The 26,234-nt window shown below is 41.6% G+C and overlaps 1 protein-coding gene across 8 annotated transcripts; it reads right to left on the minus strand.

The window, feature by feature from the left end:
- Nucleotides 1–819: 819 nt before the first annotated feature.
- elac2 (elaC ribonuclease Z 2) lies at nucleotides 820–26,234 on the minus strand. 8 transcript variants are annotated; one of them, XM_061905706.1, is made up of 25 exons: nucleotides 25,775–26,233; nucleotides 17,481–17,531; nucleotides 17,338–17,408; nucleotides 17,209–17,273; nucleotides 17,086–17,143; nucleotides 16,943–17,011; nucleotides 15,998–16,561; nucleotides 15,795–15,854; nucleotides 15,643–15,695; nucleotides 15,487–15,545; nucleotides 15,327–15,399; nucleotides 15,151–15,263; nucleotides 14,966–15,064; nucleotides 14,747–14,885; nucleotides 14,597–14,682; nucleotides 11,616–11,728; nucleotides 9,408–9,501; nucleotides 9,202–9,340; nucleotides 9,084–9,122; nucleotides 5,273–5,382; nucleotides 5,114–5,213; nucleotides 4,914–5,034; nucleotides 4,727–4,805; nucleotides 1,382–1,526; nucleotides 820–1,319 (listed from the first exon to the last, which is right to left on the minus strand). In XM_061905706.1, the coding sequence occupies exons 1-25, from the start codon at nucleotides 26,068–26,070 to the stop codon at nucleotides 1,095–1,097; spliced, it is 3,021 nt and encodes a 1,006-aa protein (XP_061761690.1). In that variant the 5' UTR covers nucleotides 26,071–26,233; the 3' UTR covers nucleotides 820–1,094. The 8 variants fall into 8 exon arrangements, with proteins under 8 accessions (XP_061761690.1, XP_061761689.1, XP_061761697.1 ...); XM_061905705.1 differs by having other exon boundaries at nucleotides 15,795–15,857; XM_061905713.1 differs by having other exon boundaries at nucleotides 15,998–16,057; nucleotides 25,775–26,232.

Consider the following 26,234-nt stretch of genomic DNA (forward strand, 5'->3'; position numbering starts at 1 on the left):
ACTAACCCCTCTTTCACAGTGCTGCCCATGGGTTTACATATTTTATTAATATAATGGATGCATCCATCCAACCATTTTCTACCGCTAATTCCCCTTGGAGTCGCAGGTGCCTATCTCAGCTACAATCGGGCGAAAGGCGGGGTACACACAGGACAAGTCGCCACCTCATCGCAGGGCGATGTATAAATAATATAATTGGATATCAACAGTATGTAAAAGTTGGACTCCAGCCATGTTTACTTCCGTGATGACCCTCTTAAATCAATAAGAAATATCCAGCAGCTAAAATGCGCCAAACATGGACAAGTGTGGGGAGTGTTTTGCACTTTTCCCATCGTGCTTCTTAAGGGATTTAAATAGGTGAAAATTGTGATTTTTTTTATGGAGCATGGCCTTTTTATTGGTAATATCCACAAAGTTCAGTGAGCAGGTTAGGTTAAGTGTGACCATGTTTGTTGATTGGATTTTTTTTTTTTTTTGCATTATGACTAGGGAAAGTTGTTTGCATTGGGTCATATAGGTAAATGCTGCTCACAGTAAAAGGTCATGGCCCTGAATTTCTCACATTCCACACTAGATGGCGAAAAAATTGCAGAAATGGTTGGACAGGACAGATTAAAAATTTTTTTTAAAACATTTTAGATTTTTTTCAAATTGATTTAGGAATTGCAATTAATCCAAAAATCTTTTTTTTTTTTTTTAAGACACCCTTAAAGTTAAGGGCCTCATAAATGCGATTGAAGTGGGAGGATAAAAATAAACATAATTTCAATACTTACCTAAAAAAAAGTAGTAAAAGATTACATTTTTTTAACACAATTCCGCTTCTTACAACAGTGTTGGTGCTTTATTAATATCAAATACATGCTGGTAGTATTCTTTTGCATTGGAGTTTTGAAATGATGAAGCTCTCGTTGCAGTTTGTTCATCCTTCTGTGTGACAAGCGCAAAGAGCAATACAAATCAAAACATATCTTCACTAATGCACAAGAACAAGCTGAAGTGCTTTCAGAAAATAAACACTGCATGAAAACAAACCAAATCAAAATGTTCATTCTACATAAAATAAGTGAAAATAACTCCATCAAAGACTCTCAGTGGCTTTTCAGTCTTTTGTTTTCTGGAGTGGCCGCGTGCTCCTGGTCCCGCTTGGCGCCTCTTCCCATTTGGACCTCCTTCAGCTTGTCGAAGTCGCAGGTTCGCTGCTGTTTCAGCTCCCTTCGTTCTCGCCTCTCCTCCATCTCCTCTAGCTCCTCGGCGAACAAGGTCTTCAGTGCCGGGATGAGTCGGGGAAGGACTTTCAGGTGCCCCAGACGAACCTGACACAAGACGGCGCGTCACAGAAGACAAAAAACACAAAAAAAAAAAAAAACCTCCTCACCCGCATGTGGTCGAAGGAGATCCCCACGCGCTCGGTGAAGTCATCGCTGAAGAGCGGGATCTTGGCGTAACGCTGACTGAAATGGTTCAACATGATGAAGTCGGCCTGCATCCTCAAGCCCACGTCGATGGCCTGAGACGTCGTGCTGTCCGGAGCACAAAGCACAAATAATTGAGTCTACACAAAGAGTAAGTACAAACACTCACCATACCAGCGCTGTGAAAGAGAGCCAAGCTGTCTAAAGGTCAGAGCGAGCTATAAAAATGGTCACCCGTCTCTCATGCTTTTGTCCAACCAGGTTGCTGTGCCTTGGCAGGGATCGAAACTAAAAGTTTACTTACACGTTCTCCTTAACTTTCTCTCCAGGGTGGTACTTCATGACACCTGGAGAAAATAATGTGTGTGTGTTCTTGTATTTCTACCCTTCTTGAGACATCAACAAGGTAAAGTACATTCCATATGAGGAGGTGTAAACAAGTGAGGACATAAATCATGGTCCCAATACGGAAAACCATTGCATCTAATAGAGAATGTGGTGAAATCCATCAAAATGAGGGTAGTCTCAAAAAGGAGGGATTTTTCTAATTGACTGTCAGTTTTAAAAGTGCTCCCCCTCTAGTCAACATATGAAATAACAAGTGTGTGTAAGTAATTGAAATGCACCCCCTTTGGCCCAAATTATTTAAAAATAAATAAATGTGTATATAGAGACATACTGTAATAACTTGAAGTAAATAATGAAGATTAAAAACCAATTACACACACACACAAAAAAATACTAAAAGCTTACCTTTTTTATATTTGCATAGTATGTATAGAGTATTAATGTTGTGAATACAAATCTTTATATATCTAGAAAAGGGTGGTCCTAAAGAGGTAAGCATTTTTCAGAGGTTTCAAAAAGGTAACACAAACAAGAACATCATCAATCAATCAATATTTATATAAGCCTAAACCACAAGTGTCTCAAAGGGCTGCACAAGTCACAATGACTTCCGCGGATCAGTGCCCACATAAGGGCAAGGAAAAACTCCCAACCCAGTGGGACGTGTGTGTGTGTGTGTATATATATATATATATATATATATATATATATATATATATATGTGTAAACGCGCACGCACGCACGCACATCCACCTACCTAAATAAATATTTTATGTTAGTAAAACTTCAGGTAGCTATTTATTCATTCAAATCTTTATTTACCTTTAAAAGGAACTCCTACACTTTTGTTTGTTTTTATTTTCTATGCCCTTTTTTAATAAATAGGTTTGAAGCATTCAAACAGAGTATGAGTTTTTAATAATACTATTTCAAATTTCGACACCAGTGTGTCACTTTTAATGTAAATGAATATCCACTCCAAATATCGGTTATCGGCCTCCTTCACAATTGGCCCTGAAAAAACTATATCGGTCGATATATAGTATACATTTTTAAAAAACATGAGTGATTTTACTCATTATAACCTGTGACATTTTCTGATCATAAAACCTTCAAAAGGGTATAAAAACCTAAAAAACATTATATGTTTGAGGCATTCAAACAAAAAAGTAAAAAATATGTATGAGTCCAAAATGTTTTTAGAAACTTCTTCACTTTTATGTCCTGTTGGGCTTTGAAAAATTAAAGTTAAGTGAAGTGAATTATATTTATACAGCACTTTTCTCTTGTGACTCAAAGCGCTTTACTAAGTTATATTTAAACCAGTGTGGATGGGCACTGGGAGCAGGTGGGTAAAGTGTCTTGCCCAAGGACATATCGGCAGTGACTAGGATGGCGGAAGCGGGGATCGAGCCTGGAACCCTCAAATTGCTGGCTTGGCCGCTCTACCAACCGAGCTATACCACCCATAAGGTACCACTGATAGTCACACACCCACTAAGTGTGGGGAAATTATCCTCTGCATTTGACCCATCCCCATGTTCACCCCCTGACAGGTGAGGGGAGCAGTGAGCAGCAGCAATGACTGCACTTGGGAATCATTTGGTGATTGAACCCCCAATTTCAACCCTTGATGCTGAGTGCCAAGCAGGGAGGTAATGGGTCCCATTTTTATAGTATGTCGTATGACTCGGCCGGGGTTTGAAATCACGACCTACCGATTTCAGGGCGGACACTCTAACCACAACGCCACTGAGCAGGTGTTTAATTAATAAAATTTACTTAATAATTACATAAACTGAATACAATAACAAAAAATAATTGAAAAAAAAGAAAAAAAAAAAGAATATAATTTAAAGGCCTACTGAAACCCACTACTACCGACCACGCAGTCTGATAGTTTATATATCAATGATGAAATATTAACATTGCAACACATGCCAATACGGCCTTTTTAGTTTACTAAATTGCAATTTTAAATTTCCCGGGAGTTTCTTGTTGAAAACTGACTGTCAGGAAATATTAGCAGCTGCACCACTCGCGGCTAAAAGTCGTCTAATTTAACCGCATAATTACACAGTATTTTGGACATCTGTGTTGCTGAATATTTTGCAATTTGTTAATTTAATAATGGAGACTATAAAAAAACAACACTGTTGGTGGAAAGCGGTGGATTGCAGCGAACTTTAGCACCGAAACACAGCTGATGTTTCTTTGTTTGTTGTGAAGCATGTTTTTGGATGGGGAAATTGTGATATATATCTTACCGGAAAAATCATTGGCTTATTCGTCGTCCTGCAGCAGCGGCAACTGTGAGCTTGGCTCCTCGGCTTCTCTCCGAGACACTCCGTGTTCACCGCAGCCATCCGACCTCAAAGTATGTCATTACAATCTTTTACTATCTTTAAAATCTCACTAAAACACTATTAAACAATAAGCAGATAAGGGATCTTCCAGAATTATCCTAGCAAATGTGTCTAATTACATCTGAAACGCTCACACTGCCGTCGCGCTTTTTTTTTCTTTTTCTATTCCTTCACTATCAATATCCTAATTCACAAATCTTTCATCCTCGCTCAAATTAATGGGGAAATTGTCGCTTTCTCGGTCCGTATTGCGCTTACTGCTGGTGGCTCCCATTATAAACAATGTGAATATGTGTGGAGCCCTGCAACCAGTGACGTCACGCGCACATACTTCCAGTACAGGCATGGCTTTTCTATTAGCGACCAAAAGTTGATAACTTTATCGTCGATGTTCTCTACTAAATCCTTTCAGCAAAAATATGGCAATATCGCGAAATGATCAAGTACGACACATAGAATGGACCTGCTATTCCCGTTTAAATAAGAAAAATCTAATTTCAGTAGGCCTTTAATGTAAATGTCCCGAAAGCATGGCTATTTTTTAATCGCTCGACAAGACTTATCTTCATCCGGTGGGACCAAGTTTGTCCTCACCTGTGGCGTTTTTCCACAGCTTCCTCCTCTAGACCGTCCTCCAGCGTGGCCTCGTGGATCAGCAAGGTGGCGTTCTTCCCTGTGGTCCGAGACAAGAACCGAGCCGTCAGCTGAGTGCTCTCTGAGGAACATTGGCATGAACGCCTCCACTTGCCGGACGGCAAGGGAAGGAAGATGGTGGACTCACCCATGTGCACCAAGTTGTCACAGGGCATGGTGTCTCCAGAAAAGACCAGCTTCCATCCTGACTGGTGAGTAAAGCTGCAGGCAAAGGCGTTCTTGCTGTGACGCACCATGCACGTCTGGAACTAACACACACACACACACACACACACACACAACACGTAGTGAGACGAGGACGTTGACGCCGAGCACGTCCAATCGAACCTTTTCCAGGCTGTTGTTCTTCAGCAGCGCTCGGAGGGACGTCTGCATCCATGGCGTCGGCGCGTCGCCTTTGAAGCACAAGACTTCGTTGGAGATGAAGCTGGAAGAGAGGAGGGGGCGGTGAGGACGCGAGAAGATGGATGCTGCGTGCGCTCGTACCTGACGTGGTGGAGGATCTCCTGACAGCTGTGGTGATACTGCCTCAGCCAGCTCATCATGTCTGGGGGAGCCATCAGGAAGACGCGACTCCACGCCTTCCCTAAAGTCGCCTGACAAACACCAGCATTAGACCACCACTACGTACTCCACTTAGACCCCCCCATACTAGAGATGCGCGGCTAGGCAATTATATCATCAGCAACCGCATCACTAAAGTCGTCATCCACCCAAACCAACATTTTATCAAAACCGCAACCGCCAGCCACCCGCCCGTTGTTATATATCAGGGGTCGGCAACCTTTACCACTCAAAGAGCTATTTCGACCCGTTTCACAGAGTAAAGAAGACAATGGGAGCCGCAAACATTCTCGCGAATATCTGCTGGTGCTCATTCAGATAACGAGAATAAGGGCGTGCTATGAAGCCATTGCCTTTGACGCCCTCTACATCATGTACAAACCGTTTGCCAGTCCAGCAACATGTTGTATGCAGCTCCCGTAGATACACGTACAAGATTGAAAGGCATACTGGGTGATACAGAGTACACTGGTGGTTGTGATATAAACAATTTTAACACTCTTACTAATATGCGCCACGCTGTGAAGCCACACCAAACAAGAATGACAAACACATTTCGGGAGAACATCCTCACAGTAACACAACATAAACGCTCACCCAACCCCACCTACCTTACCGACGCACGGGGGTTGGGGGGGCAGGGTTTTGTGCTAGCGGGATGTATAATATAGTCAGGAATAGTCATGGATGCAAAGGATTCTGGGTATTTGTGTTTTGCGTTTATGTTGTGTTACTGTGAGGATGTTCTCCCGAAATGTGTTTGTCATTCTTGTTTGGTGTGACTTCACAGACAGGGCACATATTAGTAAGAGTGTTAAATTTGTTTATGTCACAACCATCAGTGTACCCTGTATCACCCAGTATGCCTTGCAGTCGTGTGCGTGTGTTTACGGAAACCACATACAACATGTTGCTGGAAAGGCAAGCTGTTTGCACAAGGCAATGGCTTCATAGCACGCCCTAATATTTGCTAACTGGGTGACCGCCAGCAGATATTCGCAAGAATGTGTGTGGCTCCTGTTGTCTTCTTTAGTTTGTGACTCGGGTCAAAAAGGCTCTTTGAGTGGTAAAGGTTGCCGATCCCTGAACCATGTATATCAAATATTTCCGAATGTTTCAACCGCCACCCGCCCAAATCTATTTAAAATCAAATTTTTCGTCATGTCACCCGCCCGACCCGCGGTTTATCCGCAGACTCCGCGGATGAGACTGCAAACCGCACATCTCTACCCCATACTCTACGACCGTATCTACTAGGGTTGTCAAAAGCATTGATACCAACACACAAAAAATAAATGGATACGACCACAACAAGAGGATAGAGAGAAAGAAGGAACTTATTGACTACAATGGCGGACTCAAGCAAAGCGCTGTGGGTCAATCTCTACCACATATGGATAATCCGCTGACCTCACAATTGGGAAAAGCGTCACAAAAGGAGAAAATTCCAGACGAGAAGTAAGAAGGCAAAATTGTTTTATAAAAATCTCCGCAATGCTTCCATAATTTGACTTTACAATTTGCAGCTTCCAAATACACTAAAATAAGTATCAATAAATATGAAAAGTTTTGCAGAATATGTCCCCTTTTAAGACTTTAAATTTTGAAACCCTTCAAATAAGTGGGACCCATTATGCAAAACAAAACAATCTGGCCTTCTTCCCTATTTTTCTCCAAACAGTCCGTGTGACCTCAGTGGATTATCCACATATGGTAGAAATCTACCCGAACACGAACATGTTAGCGCGAGTCAGCTAATATAAAATTATGCAAATCCGGTTGTGCCACAACAACATTTCCGCGATGACACCCAATGGAGGAAAATGCCCTGTTGTTGGGTTTGCTTTACCAGGATGTGTAAATACACAAACTTTCAGCCTCATCTTTCAGTAAAAAGTGCCTTACTTCTAACTTACATAATTTATGCTCGCAATTGTGTGGAAGTTGAGAGAAGAGTCCTGATCCAACCACAAATTGATGGATTTCCCGAAAAACTGCTTTTAATGGTGGAGTTAGTGCCTACTATCTATGGCAATGGAGACCAGTACTTAATAACAGAAATGATAATTGTTTGCTGTTGTTGTTTTTGTCTCTCTGTCTAATCCCCCTCTTATCCCCACAATTTCCCCCTCTGTCTTCCTTTTTTTATCTTTCTATTCCCTCCCGGCTGCACCAAATGAAAATATAAATACATTTAATAAAGTCAAATTCAAATAAGGCAACAAGAGAGGTATCCTACACTTCTCTTTTGTAAAGTAAATCTGAACGGCCGATATGGGCATCTACATCAACTATATGATTTGTCTGAGAAGCTGGACGGGACAAATAAAAAAAGAAAAAAGAAAAAAAAAAAGAAATGATACTTGGAGAGATAAAGACTCAACAGAAGTTCAACCTTAGCTAAAGTTAAAGTTCCTAAAATAATCACACACACACTAGGTGCGGTGAAATTATCCTCTGCATTTGACCCATCCCCATGTTCACCCCCTGGGAGGTGAGCGGAGCAGTGAGCAGCACCGGTGACCGCGCTCGGGAATCATTTGGTGTTCAACCCCCACTTCCAACCCTTGATGCTGAATGCCAAGAAGGGAGGTAATGGGTCCCATTTTTATAGTCTTTGGTATGACTCGGCCGGGGTCTGAACTCACAACCTTCTAGTCTCAGGGCGGACTAGGCTCGCGTATAGTACCAGTATTGCAGCCGGGCTTTCTTACTTTTTGTCCCTGGGTTATTTGAAAGTGTAGTCAAGAACTCCACCTCTCAAAACTAACAGTTTGTCAAAATCTGTGCAAAATGTTGACCAAAGAGCCACTATTACGTGTTATGTAGACCACAATGAAGTGTTTTAAAATAAAAATAAAATTATGATATGACCTCTTTACGAAGGGAATTTAAAAGTACAAAACCCACAACCAGTGAAGTTGGCACGTTGTGTAATTCGTAAATAAAAACAGAATACAATAATTTGCAAATCCATCCATCCATCCATCCATCCATTCATTTTCTATCGTTTATTCCCTTCGGGGGCGCTGGAGCCTATCTCAGCTACAATCGGGCGGAAGGTGGCGTACACCCTGGACAAGTCGCCACCTCATCGCAGGGCCAGGTTTGCAAATCCTTTTCAACTTATATTCAATTGAATAGACTGCAAAGACAAGATATCTAATGTTCGAACTGAGAATTTTTTTTTTTTCAAATAATCATTAACTTAGAATTTAATGGCAGAAACACATTGCAAAAAAGTTGTCACGGGCATTTTCACCACTGTGTTACATGGCCATTCCTTTTAACAACACTCAGTAAATGTTTGGAAACTGAGCATTTCATGGAAGCTGCTTTTATACCCAACCATTGCACCCACCTGTTCCCAATTAACCTGTTGACCTGTGGTGTTTGATGAACATTCCTCACTTTATCAGTCTTTTCTGCCACTTGTGCTATCTTTTCTGAAACATGTTGTAGGCATCGAATTACATATTAGCTAATATTTGCAAAAAATACAATTTACCAGAGCAAACGTTACAAATCTTGTTTTTGCAGTCTAATCAATTGAGTATAGGTTGAAAAGGATTAGCAAGTCATTGTACTCTTTTTTTTTTTTTTTTTTTACAATTTACACAACGTTCTAACATTACTCGTTTTGGGTTTTGTACATGGTGCTACTTGGTGGTATCAAATAAGTATTGAAGATCACGGAAATTCCTGTATGGTGACAAGCCTGCTATGTACGTACCAGCGCTCGTTCTCTTTGGTACAGCAAGTTGAGGAGTCCCTGCACAGACAGAAAGTTCTCGTCACAACAATTCCTAATCATTCAGGCTGGGATTGAGTGATTGATCGGTAGGTCTGACTGTGTGATGGTCAGCGTGCAGGTGGGACACAAAGATGGTGGAGATCTTCGACAGCGCTTCGTCCACCCCGTCGCCATAGTGTCTGCAGAGCTGGCCGAAGGTTCCCTCGCCGCAGTCCAACAGAAGCGACTGACTGGGGCTGGGAGAAGATCGAAGAAGTGTAGGAACTTTCTAGCGTTTTAGAGGTTCAGGTGTGCACTGCTGACCTGATGTGGACCAAAGTGCCGCTGACGTTTCTGATTTTCATGGGCAGAGCGGATCCGGTTCCCAGGAAGACCAGCTCAGGATAGTCCTGGTGGCCTGCAGCAGCAGACAAAACACTCCATTGAAGAAGAAGACCGAACATAACATACCGATATTTGAGTTCATTAAATGATCGACTGCTGAGCGATCTTTAGCACACCTGTGTACCAGTGTTTACATGCTAAACATTGAACTTGCGTGAAAGATTCAGGGTTTCCCACACATTCATTTGTGGCGGCCCGCCACGAAAGTATTACGGCCGCCACAAATTAAAAAAAATAAAATAAAAAATAAAAAATTAATTAACAACAACAACAAAAATTGTATTTATTTATTTTTTTTCCGGCTTTTGACTTACTCGACCGCTCATAAAAGCAATGGGACTCTGTCTGTGAATGGAGCTTGTAGGTACATATTATATAAATATGTAAATATTATATAAATATGTATATAAATATGTACATAAAGTGTTGTAATTATATTCCAACTCCGCGTTCTTGGTCATCACCGCCGCCACTGCCACCCCCATCCCCCCACCCCCCGCCGCCCGACCACACCACCACAAATAGATGCCTGACCTGTGGGAAACACTGAGATTCCTTCAATAAAAATGCATATACAGGGAGACACAATTAATACATATCATATTTATTGCTACACACATACAGAAGGTGGATGAATTACAACTTATGTGTCTATCCACAGTTCGAAGCCGCTTCGAAGATACTAATCCTTACCACCATGATGGAAAATAAGTAAATTTCAGGTAAGTCTCGTTATCAATGGAGAACTAGAAAAAAAAGGGATGGCTAAACATGCTATACACACTCAGGAGGACGACTAAAGAAGCTAACCGCTGAAGTTTCAATGTAAAGCAGGTCTCATCCATCCAGATGTCGATCATATCCATACATGGTATAGCATCACCATATAAATGATACCAACGTGATTAAAGCATTAGTTTCGTTTTTCTCAAAATAATGTTTTGGTGTTTTTTGTTATAGTTTACAAACTGAGGGAGTAAGTCTGTGGATACATGAAGGCTTTGAGGGCAAAACCTAAATGATTTAAATGGAAGCCAATGGTTGATTTTGTTTACTCATTGTTAGACATTTTTTTGTTAAACAAATATATATGTCGCATTTACAACCACACATTTAATACATTATCTGATTTACAGAAATATGGGCAAATTCTAAATTCAATAAAGTCAGCTTTATAAAAATGTGTAATTGTGTTTACTTTAGTTACATGATAAAAACATTTTCACTCACAGCTAAGCGATCTGGCTGAAAACTGTATCACGAAGTGAGTGTTTTATATCAGTCGATATGTATGATTATTGATATTTTTTATGGCTTGCAGAAAATAAGGAGAAGGATAAAAATACATTAAATGTAAACATTTTTATTTCAAACGTAACCTTCCTCTGATTATAATCCCCTCAGATATCAAGGCAGAAAGGAAATGTGAACACCAGCATGGAAAACAATGTAAACAAAAGTGTAAAATCCAATTCAACACTTCACGATAACGTCTTAAAACAAAGGTGCAAAAATAAGGAATATGTAGGAAATGCTTAAAAATGTAAGAAAATAGTGCAAAGTGTAAAAATGTGAACACAAAGAAACCTCAGAAGAACTATTTTCTGCAGGTTTAGTGCCAGGAAGTTACAACTGTGCTCTAAAGGGTGAGCGCCGCTAAGGTCGCGTGGTATCAGTGGTCTTGCATCATTTACAGACCACATTGGTAGCTTTGAAAAAAATCCATACTGCCCAGATGACTTTTCCCCTTTTATCCACAATGTCTTAATTTTTTATTTCTCTTCTCACGCTATGTAAAGATTGAACCGCCGGACAACAAGATGGCACAACCAAGCGTGATAGTTAATACGGTTACCTGATTGGCTGTTAGTGTGTCACTTCCACTGATCAGTGATCACTTCCTGGGTTGCTCGGTTACCAAAAAGCGAGTGCCTTTGTTCATGCATTTCATGCATCAAATGCATTTTTTATTGTTATCAATTACGTGTCTATTTGCGATATATATTCTTGATATAGTTTTATCGCCCAGCCATATTGTCTCATCTATGATCAATTGACAAAATATCAGCTCAGGACTCAAAATGGGATTCATCCCTAGTTTGTCTTCATAAAATTCTACAAACTCACCAGTGGGTTCTGCTGCCACGTTGAGGCGTATTTTCTCCACTTCTTGCAGGAAATTGGGGACGTCAAATGCCTCTTTGACAACGTCCTCAGTGTTGCAGGACGGGATGGCGTCTCTAACGGAGGACACAAACACAAAAGGTAACGAGGAGAAAAAAATGTCCGGTTTGTTGTGACTTTTTTTATTTTTATTAATGCAACACTTATTATAGATATTTAATTATATTTTGAAGAGATATTATTTGAATGGGAAAACATGTACATTATTGTGAAGGGTATTCCAGTGTATGAGTGACAACATCTTTACCAATAAGAGGTAATCTTGCTGCGACGTCAATCAAACAATTTAATCATGCTTCTGTCATCAGTGACAAAAATAAATTTTTTCCAAAACAAAATACCCGGTATATCAACAATATGTATTGTATTTTCCGGAACATAAGCAACACCCACTAAATTTTTGAAAAAAAAAAAAAAAAACAGTTTTCCATGTGTTAGCCGCACCGGACTATAAGCCACAGATACAAACCCCGTTTCCATATGAGTTGGGAAATTGTGTTAGATGGAAATATAAACGGAATACAATGATTTGCAAATCCTTTTCAACCCATATTCAATTGAATGCACTACAAAGACAAGATAGTTGATGTTCAAACTCATAAACTTTTTATTTTTTCTGCAAATAATAATTAACTTGGAATTTCATGGTTGCAACACGTGCCAAAGTAGTTGGGAAAGGGCATGTTCACCACTGTGTTACATCACCTTTTCTTTTAACAATACTCAATAAACATTTGGGAACTGAGGAAACTAATTGTTGATGCTTTGAAAGTGGAATTGTTTCCCATTCTTGTTTTATGTAGAGTTTCAGTTGCTCAACAGTCCGGGGTTTCCGCTGTCGTATTTTACGCTTCATGATGCGCCACACATTTTTGATGGGAGACAGGTCTGGACTGCAGGCGGGCCAGGAAAGTACCCGCACTCTTTTTTTACAACGCCACGCTGTTGTAAAACGTGCTGAATGTGGCTTGGCATTGTCTTGCTGAAATAAGCAGGGGCGTCCATGAAAAAGACGACGCTTAGATGGCAGCATATTTTGTTCCAAAACCTGTATGTACCTTTCAGCATTAATGGTGCCTTCACAGATGTGTAAGTTACCCATGCTGTGGGCACTAATGCACCCCCATACCATCACAGATGTTAGCTTTTGAGCTTTGCGTCGATAACAGTCTGGATGGTTCGCTTCCCCTTTGGTCCGGATGACACGATGTCGAATATTTCCAAAAACAATTTGAAATGTAGACTCATCAGACCACAGAACACTTTTCCACTTTGCATCAGTCCATCTTAGATGATCTCGACCCCGGAGAAGCCGGCGGCGTTTCTAGATGTTGTTGATAGATGGCTTTTGCTTTGCATAGTAGAGCTTTAACTTGCTCTTACAGATGTAGTGACGAACTGTATTTAGTGACAGTGATTTTCTGAAGTGTTCCTGAGCCCATGTGGTGATATCCTTTAGAGATTGATGTTGGTTTTTGATAGAGTGCCGTCTGAGGGATCGAAGGTCACAGTCATTCAATGTTGGTTTCCGGCCATGCCGCTTACCTGGAGTGATTTCTCCAAATTCTCTGAATCTTTTGATGATATTATGGACCGTAGATATTGAATCCCTAAATTTCTTGCAATTGCACTTTGAGAAACGTTGTTCTTAAACTGTTTGACTATTTGCTCACATAGTTGTGGACAAAGGGGTGTACCTCGCCCCATCCTTTCTTGTGAAAGACTGAGCATTTTTGGGGAAGCTGTTTTTATACCCAATCATGGCACCCACCTGTTCCCAATTAGCCTGCACACCTGTGGGATGTTCTACAAGGGTTTGATGAGCATTCCGAAACTTTGTCAGTATTTATTGCCACCTTTCCCAACTTCTTTGTCACGTGTTGCTGGCATCAAATTCTAAAGTTAATGATTATTTGGAAAAAAAAATCTTTATCAGTTTGAACATCGAATATGTTGTCTTTGTAGCATATTCAACTGAATATGGGTTGACATTTTTTTGCAAATAATTGTATTCCGTTTATATTTACATCTAACACAATTTCCCAACTCATATGGAAACAGGGTTTGTATATACGTTGTAAAATTAATTATTTACACATAAATATTCTGTAAATGTTTATTTACATACCTTAATTGTTTCCAAATGGTGTCTGTAACACGGCAGCAAAACGGGTGAACAAAACAACAGGAGTCATCGTCATGGACTCACTAGGTGCGGAAGCTAGCTCTCCAATCAGCTAAACAGATTCAACAACTCCACGGTGACGTTTTGGTGGATTTACTAAGGAATTTGTGAAACTAAAACAATACATAAAAAATGCTATTGTAAGGTAATAATACTAACAAAGACCCTCGGAAATGTGCTAGCCTATTAGCTAATGCTAACAACACTAGCTTCATTACATTACGATAGCACGTACAAATACACTAGAAAATACACCAACAAATATCCCACATGGGACGGTTAAGTAAGTAAGATTTGTTTTACCTATATTGTAAAACTTACAAACTTTGCTTGAAATGATGAATGAAGAATCAATACTAGTAAGAACGCTATGGACGGCTACAAGACAGAACAGCACTAACGGTTGAAGGCTCATTTAAAACAGAAGGGCAATGCAGCACAGCAGCACCTGCAGTCAGCAAACTTGTCCAAAAGATGACGCCAAAGCACAAACAATAAAACCTGTTCAGCGTTTTTGCTTTGTTTTTTAATGCTATTTGCATTATAGTCGTCAATGAGGAAAAATCCATGAATTAGCTGCACCGTTTTATAGGCCGTAGGGTTCAAAGCGTAGGGAAGAAGTAGCGGCTTATAGTCCAGAATTTACCGTGTTTGAGTTCCGTTTTCATTCAAATTACATTCCTGCCAAAGACGATGGAATATTTCGAATAATATACTGATTACAAAAATCAAAGCTGACCTCTGCCACTCCACGACGGGTCGCAGCTGGAACTTGAGAAGACACTCAGCGCGCACATGGGACACTTGGAGAGCAGCCTCTGGCTCCTGAGAGTCGCCATGACAACACAAAGGTTTTTAGATTGTCTAACTTGGGCTCATGGAAACCGACCTGAGCTCGCCAAGACTTGAGTTCTGGGAAGATCTGTGGGTGGATCATGTTGAGCTGGGCTTGGATCTTGTGGCTGCGGACGTTGTGGGCGGAGCTGGCGTGCTCGTTGAGGATCAGGTGCTCCGTGGTGGGCGGGAACCTGCGGATGGAACGAGAGCTAAATGTAAAAAAAAAAAATAAGGCAGGAAGTTTAAATTTACGAAAGTTGAGAACGCCAACCTGTCGATCCACTTCTGGTACTGATCAGACTTCAGCACAGACTCTGGAGTCATGTGGACCACTAGGGCGGGAGGGTCCTCAGCTCCCCCGATTTGATACCTGGAGGTGGAGCCAGAAGGAACGTTGCAAAACACACACACACACACACACACACACACACACACACACACAATGGAGAGTGTTACCTTGATATGTGCTGACTGTCCGAAAGAGGCTGGACAAAGTCCAAAGAAGGACAATCCACAACCACAAAGACTGCTCCAGGATCAGTGGGCGTGCACACCTGCTCTGGCCGGACCTAAAAGAGAGTGACGATAATTAGAAACCTATTTTTTGTTAAATAGGAACAATGTGAACACACCTCTTTGCCGTCGTACGTGATGCTTTTCCCGCTCTTCAGGGCGGCGATGAGGGGCCCGATCGCCGGCGTGCCGCTACGACGAAAATAAAACTTTTATCTATTCGGTTTTTATGAAAAGGAACATCATTGCTTGACTGTCGTGAAGGAAGTAACGACTCACACAGGAAGTCCAAGATCCCTCCCCTGTACCACTAAGAAGTTTCCTTTCTTGGGATGAAGCTGACACACACACACACGCACACACACGCACACGCACGCAGACGTGTTGTTTTCAAGTGAAAGTGGTAAGAAGTATTTAGAGAAGAAGCTGACCTACTTTGCAGATAAAGGCGACAACTAGAGATGAGTCTCTTGTAGCTTTTGATTGTTCTGCTCCATAGAGAGAAGACATGATGCTGTCAGATTAAACCTTCTCTCTTTGACAAATACCACAGAAGAAGAAAAATAAGAAACACATCAGGAAGTCACCTGCTTTCTTGTTACCACTGGAGGAGGTGGGACTTGGCGAGCGGCTCCTTCCTGGCATAGCTGCTGGCAAATAAGAAGAAGACGACAACTATGACGATGAAGAAGAAGGAAAAAAAAAAGAAAAATATGAAAAAAAAGGAAAGAGAACAAGAAGAAGAAAAATTGAAATAAAAGAAGATAAAAAAGAAACAACAGGAAGACACCTGCTTGCTCGTTCCTGCTGGGGGAGGCGGGACTTGGCGAGGAGCTCCTTCCTGGGGATGCTGCTAGCAAATTAGAATAATAGTAAGAAGATGATGAAAACGATGACAGTGAAAATGAAGAACAATGAAGGAATAGGTAAGGAAAAGAGAAGAAAAAAGAACAAGAACAAAAAGAAAAACAAAAAGACAAACAAAAACATGAAAACAAAGAAGAAGGAGAAGAACAAGAAGAACCCAGAGTGGAACAAGAAGTACAACAATATGAGGAACAAGAAGAAGAAAAGAAAGAAGTAGAAAAGAGAAGAAAAAAGAACAACAACAAAAAGAAAAACAAGAAGACAAACAAAAACATGAGGACAAAGAAGAAGGAGAAGAACAAGAAGAACCAAGAGTAGAACAAGACGTAGAACAAGATGAGGAGGAAGAAGAAGAAGAAGAAGAAGAAAAGGAAGAACAAGAAGTAAAACACAAACAATAACAAGAAAAAGATCGAACACAAGAAGAAGAAAAAAATAGTAGAACGAGAGGAACAAGAAGTAGAAAGGGAAAAGACAACACGATGAACTATAAGAAGAACAAGAAATAGAAAAAAAAGAAAAAGACAAACAAGAACACGAACAACAAGAAGAACAAGAAAATCAAGAACAAGTAAAAGAAAGGAAAAGGAAAAAGAGCATTATAACAAAAGGAAAATAAAAAGAAGAAGAAACACAGAAGTAAAAGAAAACGAACAAGAAAAAGAGGGAAAATAAGCGGAAAAAGAAAAACAGGAAAAATAAGAACAAGAAGCAGATTAACAAAAATTAAACACAAAATGAAGAAGAAAAAGAAAAGTAGGAAGGAACACAAAAGGACAAAAGAAAATTAAGAAGACATAAAAATTAAAATAAGAAGGAAACGACTGCAACATGTGAGTGAAGAGCAGAGAGAGAAGCGTCGACTGACCAAATATAGGAACTTGATGGACGCTCATGGTGTCATCTCTGTACGTCTCTTCAGTGTAGGGACGAACAGCTGCGAGAAGAAGACAACATTGAAGGAAGAAAGAAGAGGACAACACAGAAATAAAAAAGTTGTTGAAGATGTACAAAGTTTGATGCTTTCCAGCGGCCCAGAGAAGGTCTTGATGGCCTTCAAGTAGCTCTCCTTCAAGCACAAACAACTGATGAAGAACATGCCTCAACACCACAAGCAGCCTGAGAGTCACTGACCAGCTGAGGAGGTCCAGAGAGGACACATTCAGGCACACACGTGTCCTTCAGGGTCAAGATCATCCCTGCAGACGTGCACACAAACATGACTGGAGGTGTGATACATGACACATATGACAAGCTACTGACCTGACAGACCGCCAACGTTCTCCCAGCTCATCCTGGTCAGGAAGATGTTGTCCAGATGAGACACTTTCAGTCTGACACAAGAAGCCATCATTGTTACACTGAGCAATAATCCATCAATATGTCCCCATCACTCACAGACATACTTGTGTTCATGCATGAGTCTTTGCGTTCCTTCACCACAGTTGAACAAGTACCTGCAGACAGCACACATCAGCAGTAATGGCAACATGTTCTTCAACCATCACAATGCCAATACACCGGCTCAATCACTTGGGGGCGAAACAAGCAGTCAGAGCTGGAATGTCGCTTAAGAATGTTACAATTTCCCATGCTAAATAAACATGACGAAAGCTCACAAAATTACACTAAAGCTCCACTTTTCAAGATTTGCAAGCTTTATTGTAATTTACATTGGATTTTCCATATACATGCCACAAATTAGCATTTGTGATTTTACATGGCGAATTCAACATCACCAAATTTCATAAGGGAAACTAAAATGAGATGCATGTTACAATCAAACAGCTAGTGTGTAATTACAACAATATTTACAGTATAAACGCATTGTAGGACTTGAAAAAAGACAAGACTGGCATGTTCAACGTAATGCAAAGACTACTTGACTACGACAGCACACTGTAGTCCATACACCAGTGCCATCTAATGCATTGGAACTGTTACTGCACCTGCTCAGTGGCCGTGTGGTTGGAGTGACCGTCCTGAGAACGGTATGTTGTGAGTTCAAAACCCGGCCGAGTCATACCAAAGATTATAAAAATGGGACCCATTACCTCCCTGCTCGGGACTCTGCATCAAGGGTTGGAATTGGGGGTTAAATCACCAAAAATGATTCCCGAGCGCGGCCACCGCTGCTGCTCACTGCTCCCCTCACCTCCCAGAGGGTGAACAAGGGGATATGTCAAATGCAGAGGACAAATTTCACCACACTTAGTGAGTGTGTGACAATCATTGGTACTTTAACTTTAATTCAAAGACTACAATAGACCATAAATTCTGTCCCCCCTTTTTTTTTTTTTCTCTTCTTTGTCATAAAAAAGGGACATTTTTGTCATCAAAAATTAAGTTTTTTGTGGTTTTTGCACTAATTGTAAGTGTATATTGTGTTTTTTATCTTGATTTAATAAAAAAAAAAAATAATAATTTTTTTAATTTTTTTTTTTAATAAAAAATTCTCTTCCTGTGTGGAGTTTGCATGTTCTCCCCGTGAATGCGTGGGTTCCCTCCGGGTACTCCGGCTTCCTCCCACTTCCAAAGACATGCACCTGGGGATAGGTTGATTGGCAACACTAAATTGGCCCTAGTGTGTGAATGTGAGTGTGAATGTTGTCTGTCTATCTGTGTTGGCCCTGCGATGAGGTGGCGACTTGTCCAGGGTGTACCCTGCCTTCCGCCCGATTGTAGCTGAGATAGGCGCCAGCGCCCCCCGCGACCCCGAAAGGGAATAAGCGGTAGAAAATGGATGGATGGAATAAAAAATTCTTCTGCGGCCCGGTACCAATCGGGCCGCGGCCCGGTGCCCGGTGGTTGGTGATCACTGCTATAAGGCACTACATTTGCTGCTGTGACCTTCTGTTTAGAGCTTTACCAGAAGTACAAGTGCCTTTCCGCCTTCTAGCCATCCATTGCATTTCTAGGATTCTTGATTCATAACTCCAACCAACATTTGTAAGTTTCATAACTAAAACAATTCCTCCTTACTAAACCGACCCGTGTGATGAAAACACTCCGACAGTGTTTTCATGCATATTTGTACGTGCCATCGTATGTAATGAAGCTAGCGCTGTTAGCATTAGCTAATATGCTAACACGTTTATAACTGTCTGTGTTAGGATTGTTAACTTAAAATGGCATTTTTTTTGTATTGTTTCAGTTTCGTAAAGTCCCCAAAACCTCACCATGGAGTTATTGAGTCTATTTAGCTGATTGGAAAGCCAACTTTCATAGCAAGTGGGTCCATGACGATGACTTATGTTTTGTTTGATTAGCCGTTTTACTGCCATGGTACAGACACTGTTTGGAAACAATTAAGGTATGTAAATAAACATTTACAAAATATTTTTGTGTAAATAACTCATTTCACAATGTATATATCTGCGGCTTATGGTCCGGTGCGGCTAATATAGGGAAAAATATTTTTCTTCTAAAGTTTAGTGGGTGTGGCTTATATGCCGATGCACTCTATAGTCAGGAAAATATGGTAATGATTACAGTACTTGCAAATGAGAGACACAAGTGTCAAAACAAAATAACTAGACAGAACAGCTCAGTGTTAAATGTTACATTTGAAAAATTATTGTCCTCAGCCTCCCTGGTAAGGTTTATTCAGGTGTGCTGGAGAGGAGGCTACGCCGGATAGTCAAACCTCGGATTCAGGAGGAACAGTGTGGTTTTCGTCCTGGTCCTGAACTGTGGACTAGCTCTATCCTCTCGGCAGGGTTCTTGAGGGTGCATGGGACTTTGCCCAACCAGTCTACATGTGCTTTGTGGACTTGGAGAAGGCATTCGACCGTGTCGCCCGGGAAGTCCTGTGGGGAATGCTCAGAGAGTATGGGATATCGGACTGTCTTATTGTGGCAGTCCGCTCCCTGTATGATCAGTGTCAGCTTGGTCCGCATTGCCGGCAGTAAGTCGGACACGTTTCCAGTGAGGGTTGGACTCCGCCAAGGCTGCCCTTTGTCACAGATTCTGTTCATAACTTTTATGGACAGAATTTCTAGGCACAGTCAAGGCGTTGAGGAGTTCCGGTTTGGTGGCCACGGGATTAGGTCTCTGTTTTCTGCAGATGATGTGGTCCTGATGGCTTCATCTGGCCGGGATCTTCAGCTCTCACTGGATCGGTTCGCAGCAGAGTGTGAAGCGACCGGAATGAGAATCAGCACCTCCATGGTTCTCTCCCGGAAAAGGATGGAGTGCCATCTCCGGGTTGGGGAGGAGACCCTGCTCCAAGTGGAGGAGTTAAAGTACCTAGGAGTCTTGTTCACTAGAGGGGGAAGAGTGGCTTGTGAGATCGACAGGTGGATCGGTGCGGCGTGTTCAGTGATGCGGACGTTGTACCGATCTGTTGTGGTGAAGAAGGAGCTGAGCCGGAAGGCATAGGTCTCAGTTTACCGGTCGATCTACGTTCCCATCCTCACCTATGGTCATGAACTTTGGGTCATGACCGAAAGGATAAGATCACGGGTACAAGCGGCCGAAATGAATTTCCTTCGCCGGGTGGCGGGGCTCTCCCTTAGAGATAGGGTGAGAAGCTCTGCCATCCGGGAGGAGCTCAAAGTAAAGCCGCTGCTCCTCCACAAAGAGAAAAGCCAGGTGAGGTGGTTCGGGCATCTGGTCACGATGCCACCCGAACGCCTCACTAGGGAGGTGTTTAGGGCACGTCCAACCGGTAGGAGGCCATGGGGAAGACCCAGGACACGTTGGGAAGACTATGTCTACCGGCCGGCCTGGGAACGCCTCGGGATCCCCCGGGAAGAGCTATACAAAGTAGCTGGGGAGAGGGAGGTCTGGGCTTCCCTGCTTAGGGTCCTGCCCCCGCGACCCGACCTCGGATAAGCGGAGGAAGATGAATGGATGGATGGATGATTTTTTAAAACAACATTTGTTGACACATTTGAACAGATAAAAATGGCAAAAATGAGTACCGTTGAGTCACGTATCAACTAGGAATTGCTACCGTATTGATTCAAATATAAAATGGGATCCATCTCTATCATTATGTTGCTTACAACCTCTCATGTTTACATAAGGACGACTATAAATGACTGACACTAAAGAAAGAGAAAACTAGTCAAAGTCACTTGAGTTTACTTTGTTTCACCTTTATGATGTCTTTAAATAAGCGTGAGGCAAACCCTCTAAGGGAAAGTGAAGGTACATTAGACATGGTCAAATGTGGAGTACGTGTAGAAATCAACACTGCATGTTTGATCCAAGCCGCTTGATCATCATGTAGGATAAAGATGTTATTTTTCAACGTAATAAGTGAGTACAGTGACAGATTGAACAAAGAAAGTGAATGCTAGCAAGATAATGTTACGGATGTTGTTAAAATAATCAAAACAAGCAAATTAATTACATTTATCCGTCCGTTAGTTATCAAAATCAAGCAAAATATTTTTGGAAATGTCAGAAATTCTATAAGTGATTATATTTTGGGGCTTTTTTGGATAATTTTTACTGTTACCTTATGTTAACATTAAGTGCTTCTACTTAGTGTGTGTGTGTGTGTGTGTGTGTGTGTGTGTGCTGGCGACCCGCCATCACCCGCAGAGAAAAAGACCATGGATGGATGACAAAAGGGTTCATTCAGTTTGTTTTATTCTACCTTGACTCTAAAAGTTTGGGCGGATTTTCGTCCAAGTTTCGGTAAATTTCAGAACTAGAAATGAAGAACAAGCGATTAGCTTTTGGGGCTGATCCTCATCACTTGTGAATGCTCACAAAATAACGTTACGGACGTTGTTAAAAGAATCAAAACATGCAAATTCAGTACCTTGATACGTCTGTTAACTAGCAAAATAAAGCAAAATATTTTTTGAACTGTCAAAAATTTGATAAGTGCTTACATTCTGGGGCTTTTTTGGATAATTTCTACTGTGTTACCTTTTGTTTACATTACAAACTTCTACTTTGTGTGTGTATGCTAGCAACTTGCCTCCACCCGCAGAGACAAAGACAGTGGCTGGCTGACAAAAGTCTTCACTCTGTTTCATTCTACCTTGACTCTAAACGTTTGGGCGTATTTTCATCCAAGTTTTGGGAAATTTCCGAAATAGGAATGAAGAACAAGCGAATACGTTTTGGGGCTGAGCCGGATCACTTGTGAATGCTCACAAGATGGAAATGCATTACCTTTATCTGTCCGTTAGCTAGCAAAATAAAGCAAAATATTTTTGGAACTATCAGAAATTTGATTAGTGATTATATTTTGGGGCTTTTTTGGATTATTTCTACTATGTTACCTTAAGTTTACGTTCCCAGCTTCTTATTGTGTGTGTGTGTGTGTGTGTGTGTGTGTGTGTGTGTGTGTGTGTGTGTGTGTGTGTGTGTGTGTGTGTATATGCTAGTGACCCGCATCCACCCGCAGAACAAAGACAGTGGATGGCTGACAAATACTTTATTCTGTTCGTTTCATTCTACCTTGACTCTAAAAGTTTGGGCGGATTTTCGTCAAAGTTTCTGGAGATTTCAGAAATAGGTATTACGAACAGGCGATTGGATTTTGGGGCTGATCCAGATCACTTGTGAATGCTCACAAGATGGAAATTCATTACCTTTATCCATCTGTTAGCTAGCAAAATAAAGCAAAATATTTTTGGAACTGTCAGAAATTTGATAAGTGATTACATTCTGGGGCTTTTTTATTTTTTTTTTTAGATAATTTCCACTATTTTACCTTTTGTTTACATTACAAGCTTCAAGTTGTGTGTGTGTGTGTGTGTGTGTGTGTGTGTGTGTGTGTGTGTGTGTGTGTGTGTGTGTGTGTGTGTGTGTGTGTGTTAGCAACCCGCCTCTACCCGCAGAGACAAAGACAGTGGCTGGCTGGCTGACAAAAGGCTTCATTCTGTTTGTTTCATTCTACCTTGACTCGAAATGTTTGGGTGTATTTTCGTCCAGGTTTTGGGAAATTTCAGGAATAGGAATTAAGAACAGGCGATTAGATTTTGGGGCTGATCCGGATCACTGTTTGGCTATCAGAATGTAGCTTTTACTAGTTTACTTCAGTGTTTTTTTCCAGGTTTTGTGAAATTTCAGGAATAGGAATTAAGTACAGGCGATTAGATTTTGGGGCTGATCTGGATCACTGTTTGGCTATCAGAATGTAGTTTTTACTAGTTTACTTCAGTGTTTTTTGTTTGTTTTTTTTGCTCTTTTTTTTAAAATCAGCATTTGTCTTGCACATGGCTTCCTCCCACCGTCAAAAACATGCACCTGGGGATAGGTTGATTGGCAACACTAAATTGGCCGTAGTGTGTGAATGTGAGTGTGAATGTTGTCTGTCTATCTGTGTTGGCCCTGTGATGAGGTGGCGAATTGTCCAGGGTGTACCCCACCTTCCGCCCGAATGCAGCTGAGATAGGCTCCAGCACCCCCCTCGACCCCAAAAGGGACATGCGGTGGGAAATGGCTGGATGGATGGTAAAAAGTACATCACTAATTGAGCTTTAAAGGCCTACTGAAACCCACTACTACCGATTACACAGTCTGATAGTTTATATATCAATGATGAAATCTTATCATTGAAACACATGCCAATACGGCCGGTTTAGTTTAGTAAATTACAATTTTAAATTTCCCGCTGAGTTTCTTGTTGAAAACGTCGCGGAATGATGACGTGTGTTTGTGACGTTTCGGGTTGGAGGGGACATACTAGCTCAGCACCACTTACGGCTAAAAGTCGTCTCTTTTCATCGCATAATTACACAGTAATTTGGACATTTGTGTTGTTGAGATATCAGTGGATTATTCGTCCTCCTGCAGTAACTGTCAAAAAAGGCAGCTGTGAGCTTGGCTCCTCGGCTTCTCTCTAAAACACTGGCGTGTTCACCGCAGCGATCCGACTTTGAGGTATGTCTTGACAATCTCACTAAAACACTATTAAAACAATAAGCAGATAAAGGATCTTCCAGAATCATCCTACTAAATGTGTCTAATTACATCTGAAACGCTCACAATGCTGCCGCCCGGAGCCGTCGCTTTTTATTGTTTATTTATTTTTTTCTAGTACTTCACTATCAATATCCTTATCCACGGATCTATCATCCTCGCTCAAATTAATGGGGTAATTGTCGCTTTTTCGGTCCGAATTGCTGTTACTGCTGGTGGCTCACATTATAAACAATGTGAGGATGTGAGGAGCACTCCCAACTGTGACGTTACGGGCACATACTTCCGGTAAAGGCAAGGCTTTTTTATTAGCAACCAAAAATTGCGAACGTTAACATCCGCGATAAAGTTCGCAACTGAAGAAAAGCCCTGCCTCTACCGGAAGTCGCAGAAGATGACGTCACATGTTGATGGCTCCTCATCATATATTCATATTGATTTTAATGGGAGCCTCCAACAAAAAGTGCTATTCGGACCGAGAAAACGACAATTTCCCCATTAATTTGAGCGAGGATGAAAGATTTGTGTTTGAGGATATTGAAAGCGAATGACCAGAAAAAATAAAAATAAAAAAATTAAAAACGCGATTGAAATTGCGTTGCATTGAGACGGATTCATATGTTTTTACATACACATTTAATGGGATAATTCTGGGAAATCCCTTATCTTTCTATTGTGTTGCTACTGTTTTAGTGAGTTTAACAGTACCTGATAGCCGAAAGTGTACGTCCACGGCCGGGTGTTGACGCGCAGTGTCTCGGGGAAGTCAATGGCAGATGTATGGACGGCACAAGCTCAGCTGATATCCGGTAAGTGGCGACTTTTTAACCACAATTTTCTCACCGAAACCTGCTGGTTGACAAGTGGTCGGGATCCATGTACGCTGTGATCCATAGTAAAGTTTCAACTCCGTGAATTTTAAACAAGGAATCACCGTGTGTTTGTGTGGCTATATGTTAAAGCTTCCCAACTCCATTGTTCTACTTTGACTTCTCCAATATTAATTGAATAAATTGCAAAAGATTCAGCAACACAGATCTCCAAAATACTGTGTAATTATGCCGTTAAAGCAGACGACTTTTAGCTGTGTGTGTGTGAGCAGCGCTCATATTCATAACAGCCCGTGACGTCACGCGTACACCTCACCAGTACAGCATGGCGTAGTGGGTAAAGCGGCCGTGCCAGAATCCTGAGGGTTGCAGGTTCGCTTCCCACCTATTGACATCCAAATCGCTGCCGTTGTGTCCTTGGGCAGGACACTTCACCCTTGCCCCCAGTGCTGCTCACACCGGTGAATGAATGATGAATGAATGATTGGTGGTGGTCGGAGGGGCCGTAGGCGCAAACCGGCAGCCACGCTTCCGTCAGTCTACCCCAGGGCAGCTGTGGCTACGAATGTAGCTTACCACCACCAGCTGTGAATGAATGATGGGTTCCCACTTCTCTGTGAGCGCTTTGAGTATCTAACAATAGAATATTATATTATTATTATCATTACGCGGCGTTTTCAAGAAAAAAGTCCCGGGAAATTTAAAATTGCAATTTAGTGAACTAAAAAGGCCGTATTGGCATGTGTTGCAATGTTAATATTTCATCATTGATATATAAATTATCAGACTGCGTGGTGGGTAGTAGTGGGTTTCAATAGGCCTTTAAATGGCGTAGTGGTGTCATTATTGACTCTTTTTTTCTCCCAATTAGTGTTGGCTATCAGTCATTTAGATACAAATTCAAACTTGACTTCTATCAACCAAACTCGTGCATAGACGAAGGAGCACCTGTACATTAAAAAATGGGCGTGGCTGTGCACCTGTTGAAGTCCGAGAAGACGTAGAGGGACGCGGGGTTGTCTCTGCTCCCTGCGCCGACCACCTGCACGTACACGTTGGAAGGTCCGTGGGCGTCTCCTCGCCTGTCGCGGCTCTCCTTGATCTTAAGCCTCCTGAGCGGCTTGCCGGCCCTCGCTGCCTTGTCCATCTTGTCCGCAGCAAAACCGGCGGCGGCCATGGAGCGAAGCAGCTGGAGAAGACAATCACGCCGGGACAGCAGCGGACGAACAGCGGACAGCAACAGACTTTTGACTTTTATGGCTTTCAGTAGAATCATAATAAAGTCACAAATAAATGTGGATTTCGGCTACAATATTTTAGAGCAGCCAGTCAAGTCAAGACAGGATAGACGTTGCTGTGCGGGCCATGTAGCAAAGTTAAAGGTTGCTTGCACGACACTTTTTTTCCATATGTCAACACAACACTTCCGGCATTATATGA

The sequence above is a fragment of the Nerophis ophidion genome, linkage group LG07, assembly GCF_033978795.1.
Source record: "Nerophis ophidion isolate RoL-2023_Sa linkage group LG07, RoL_Noph_v1.0, whole genome shotgun sequence".
Classification (NCBI taxonomy): domain Eukaryota; kingdom Metazoa; phylum Chordata; class Actinopteri; order Syngnathiformes; family Syngnathidae; genus Nerophis; species Nerophis ophidion.

Coding starts and splice junctions, on each gene's coding strand:
- elac2 (XM_061905705.1), bottom strand. CDS start 26,070: ATGATTCTACTGAAAGCCATAAAAGTCAAAAGTCTGTTGCTGTCCGCT. Junction 17,274..17,337: donor GAACGTTGGCGGTCTGTCAG/GTCAGTAGCTTG, acceptor GCACGTCTGCAG/GGATGATCTTGACCCTGAAG. Junction 5,383..9,083: donor ACCAAAGAGAACGAGCGCTG/GTACGTACATAG, acceptor GGTGTTTGTCAG/GCGACTTTAGGGAAGGCGTG.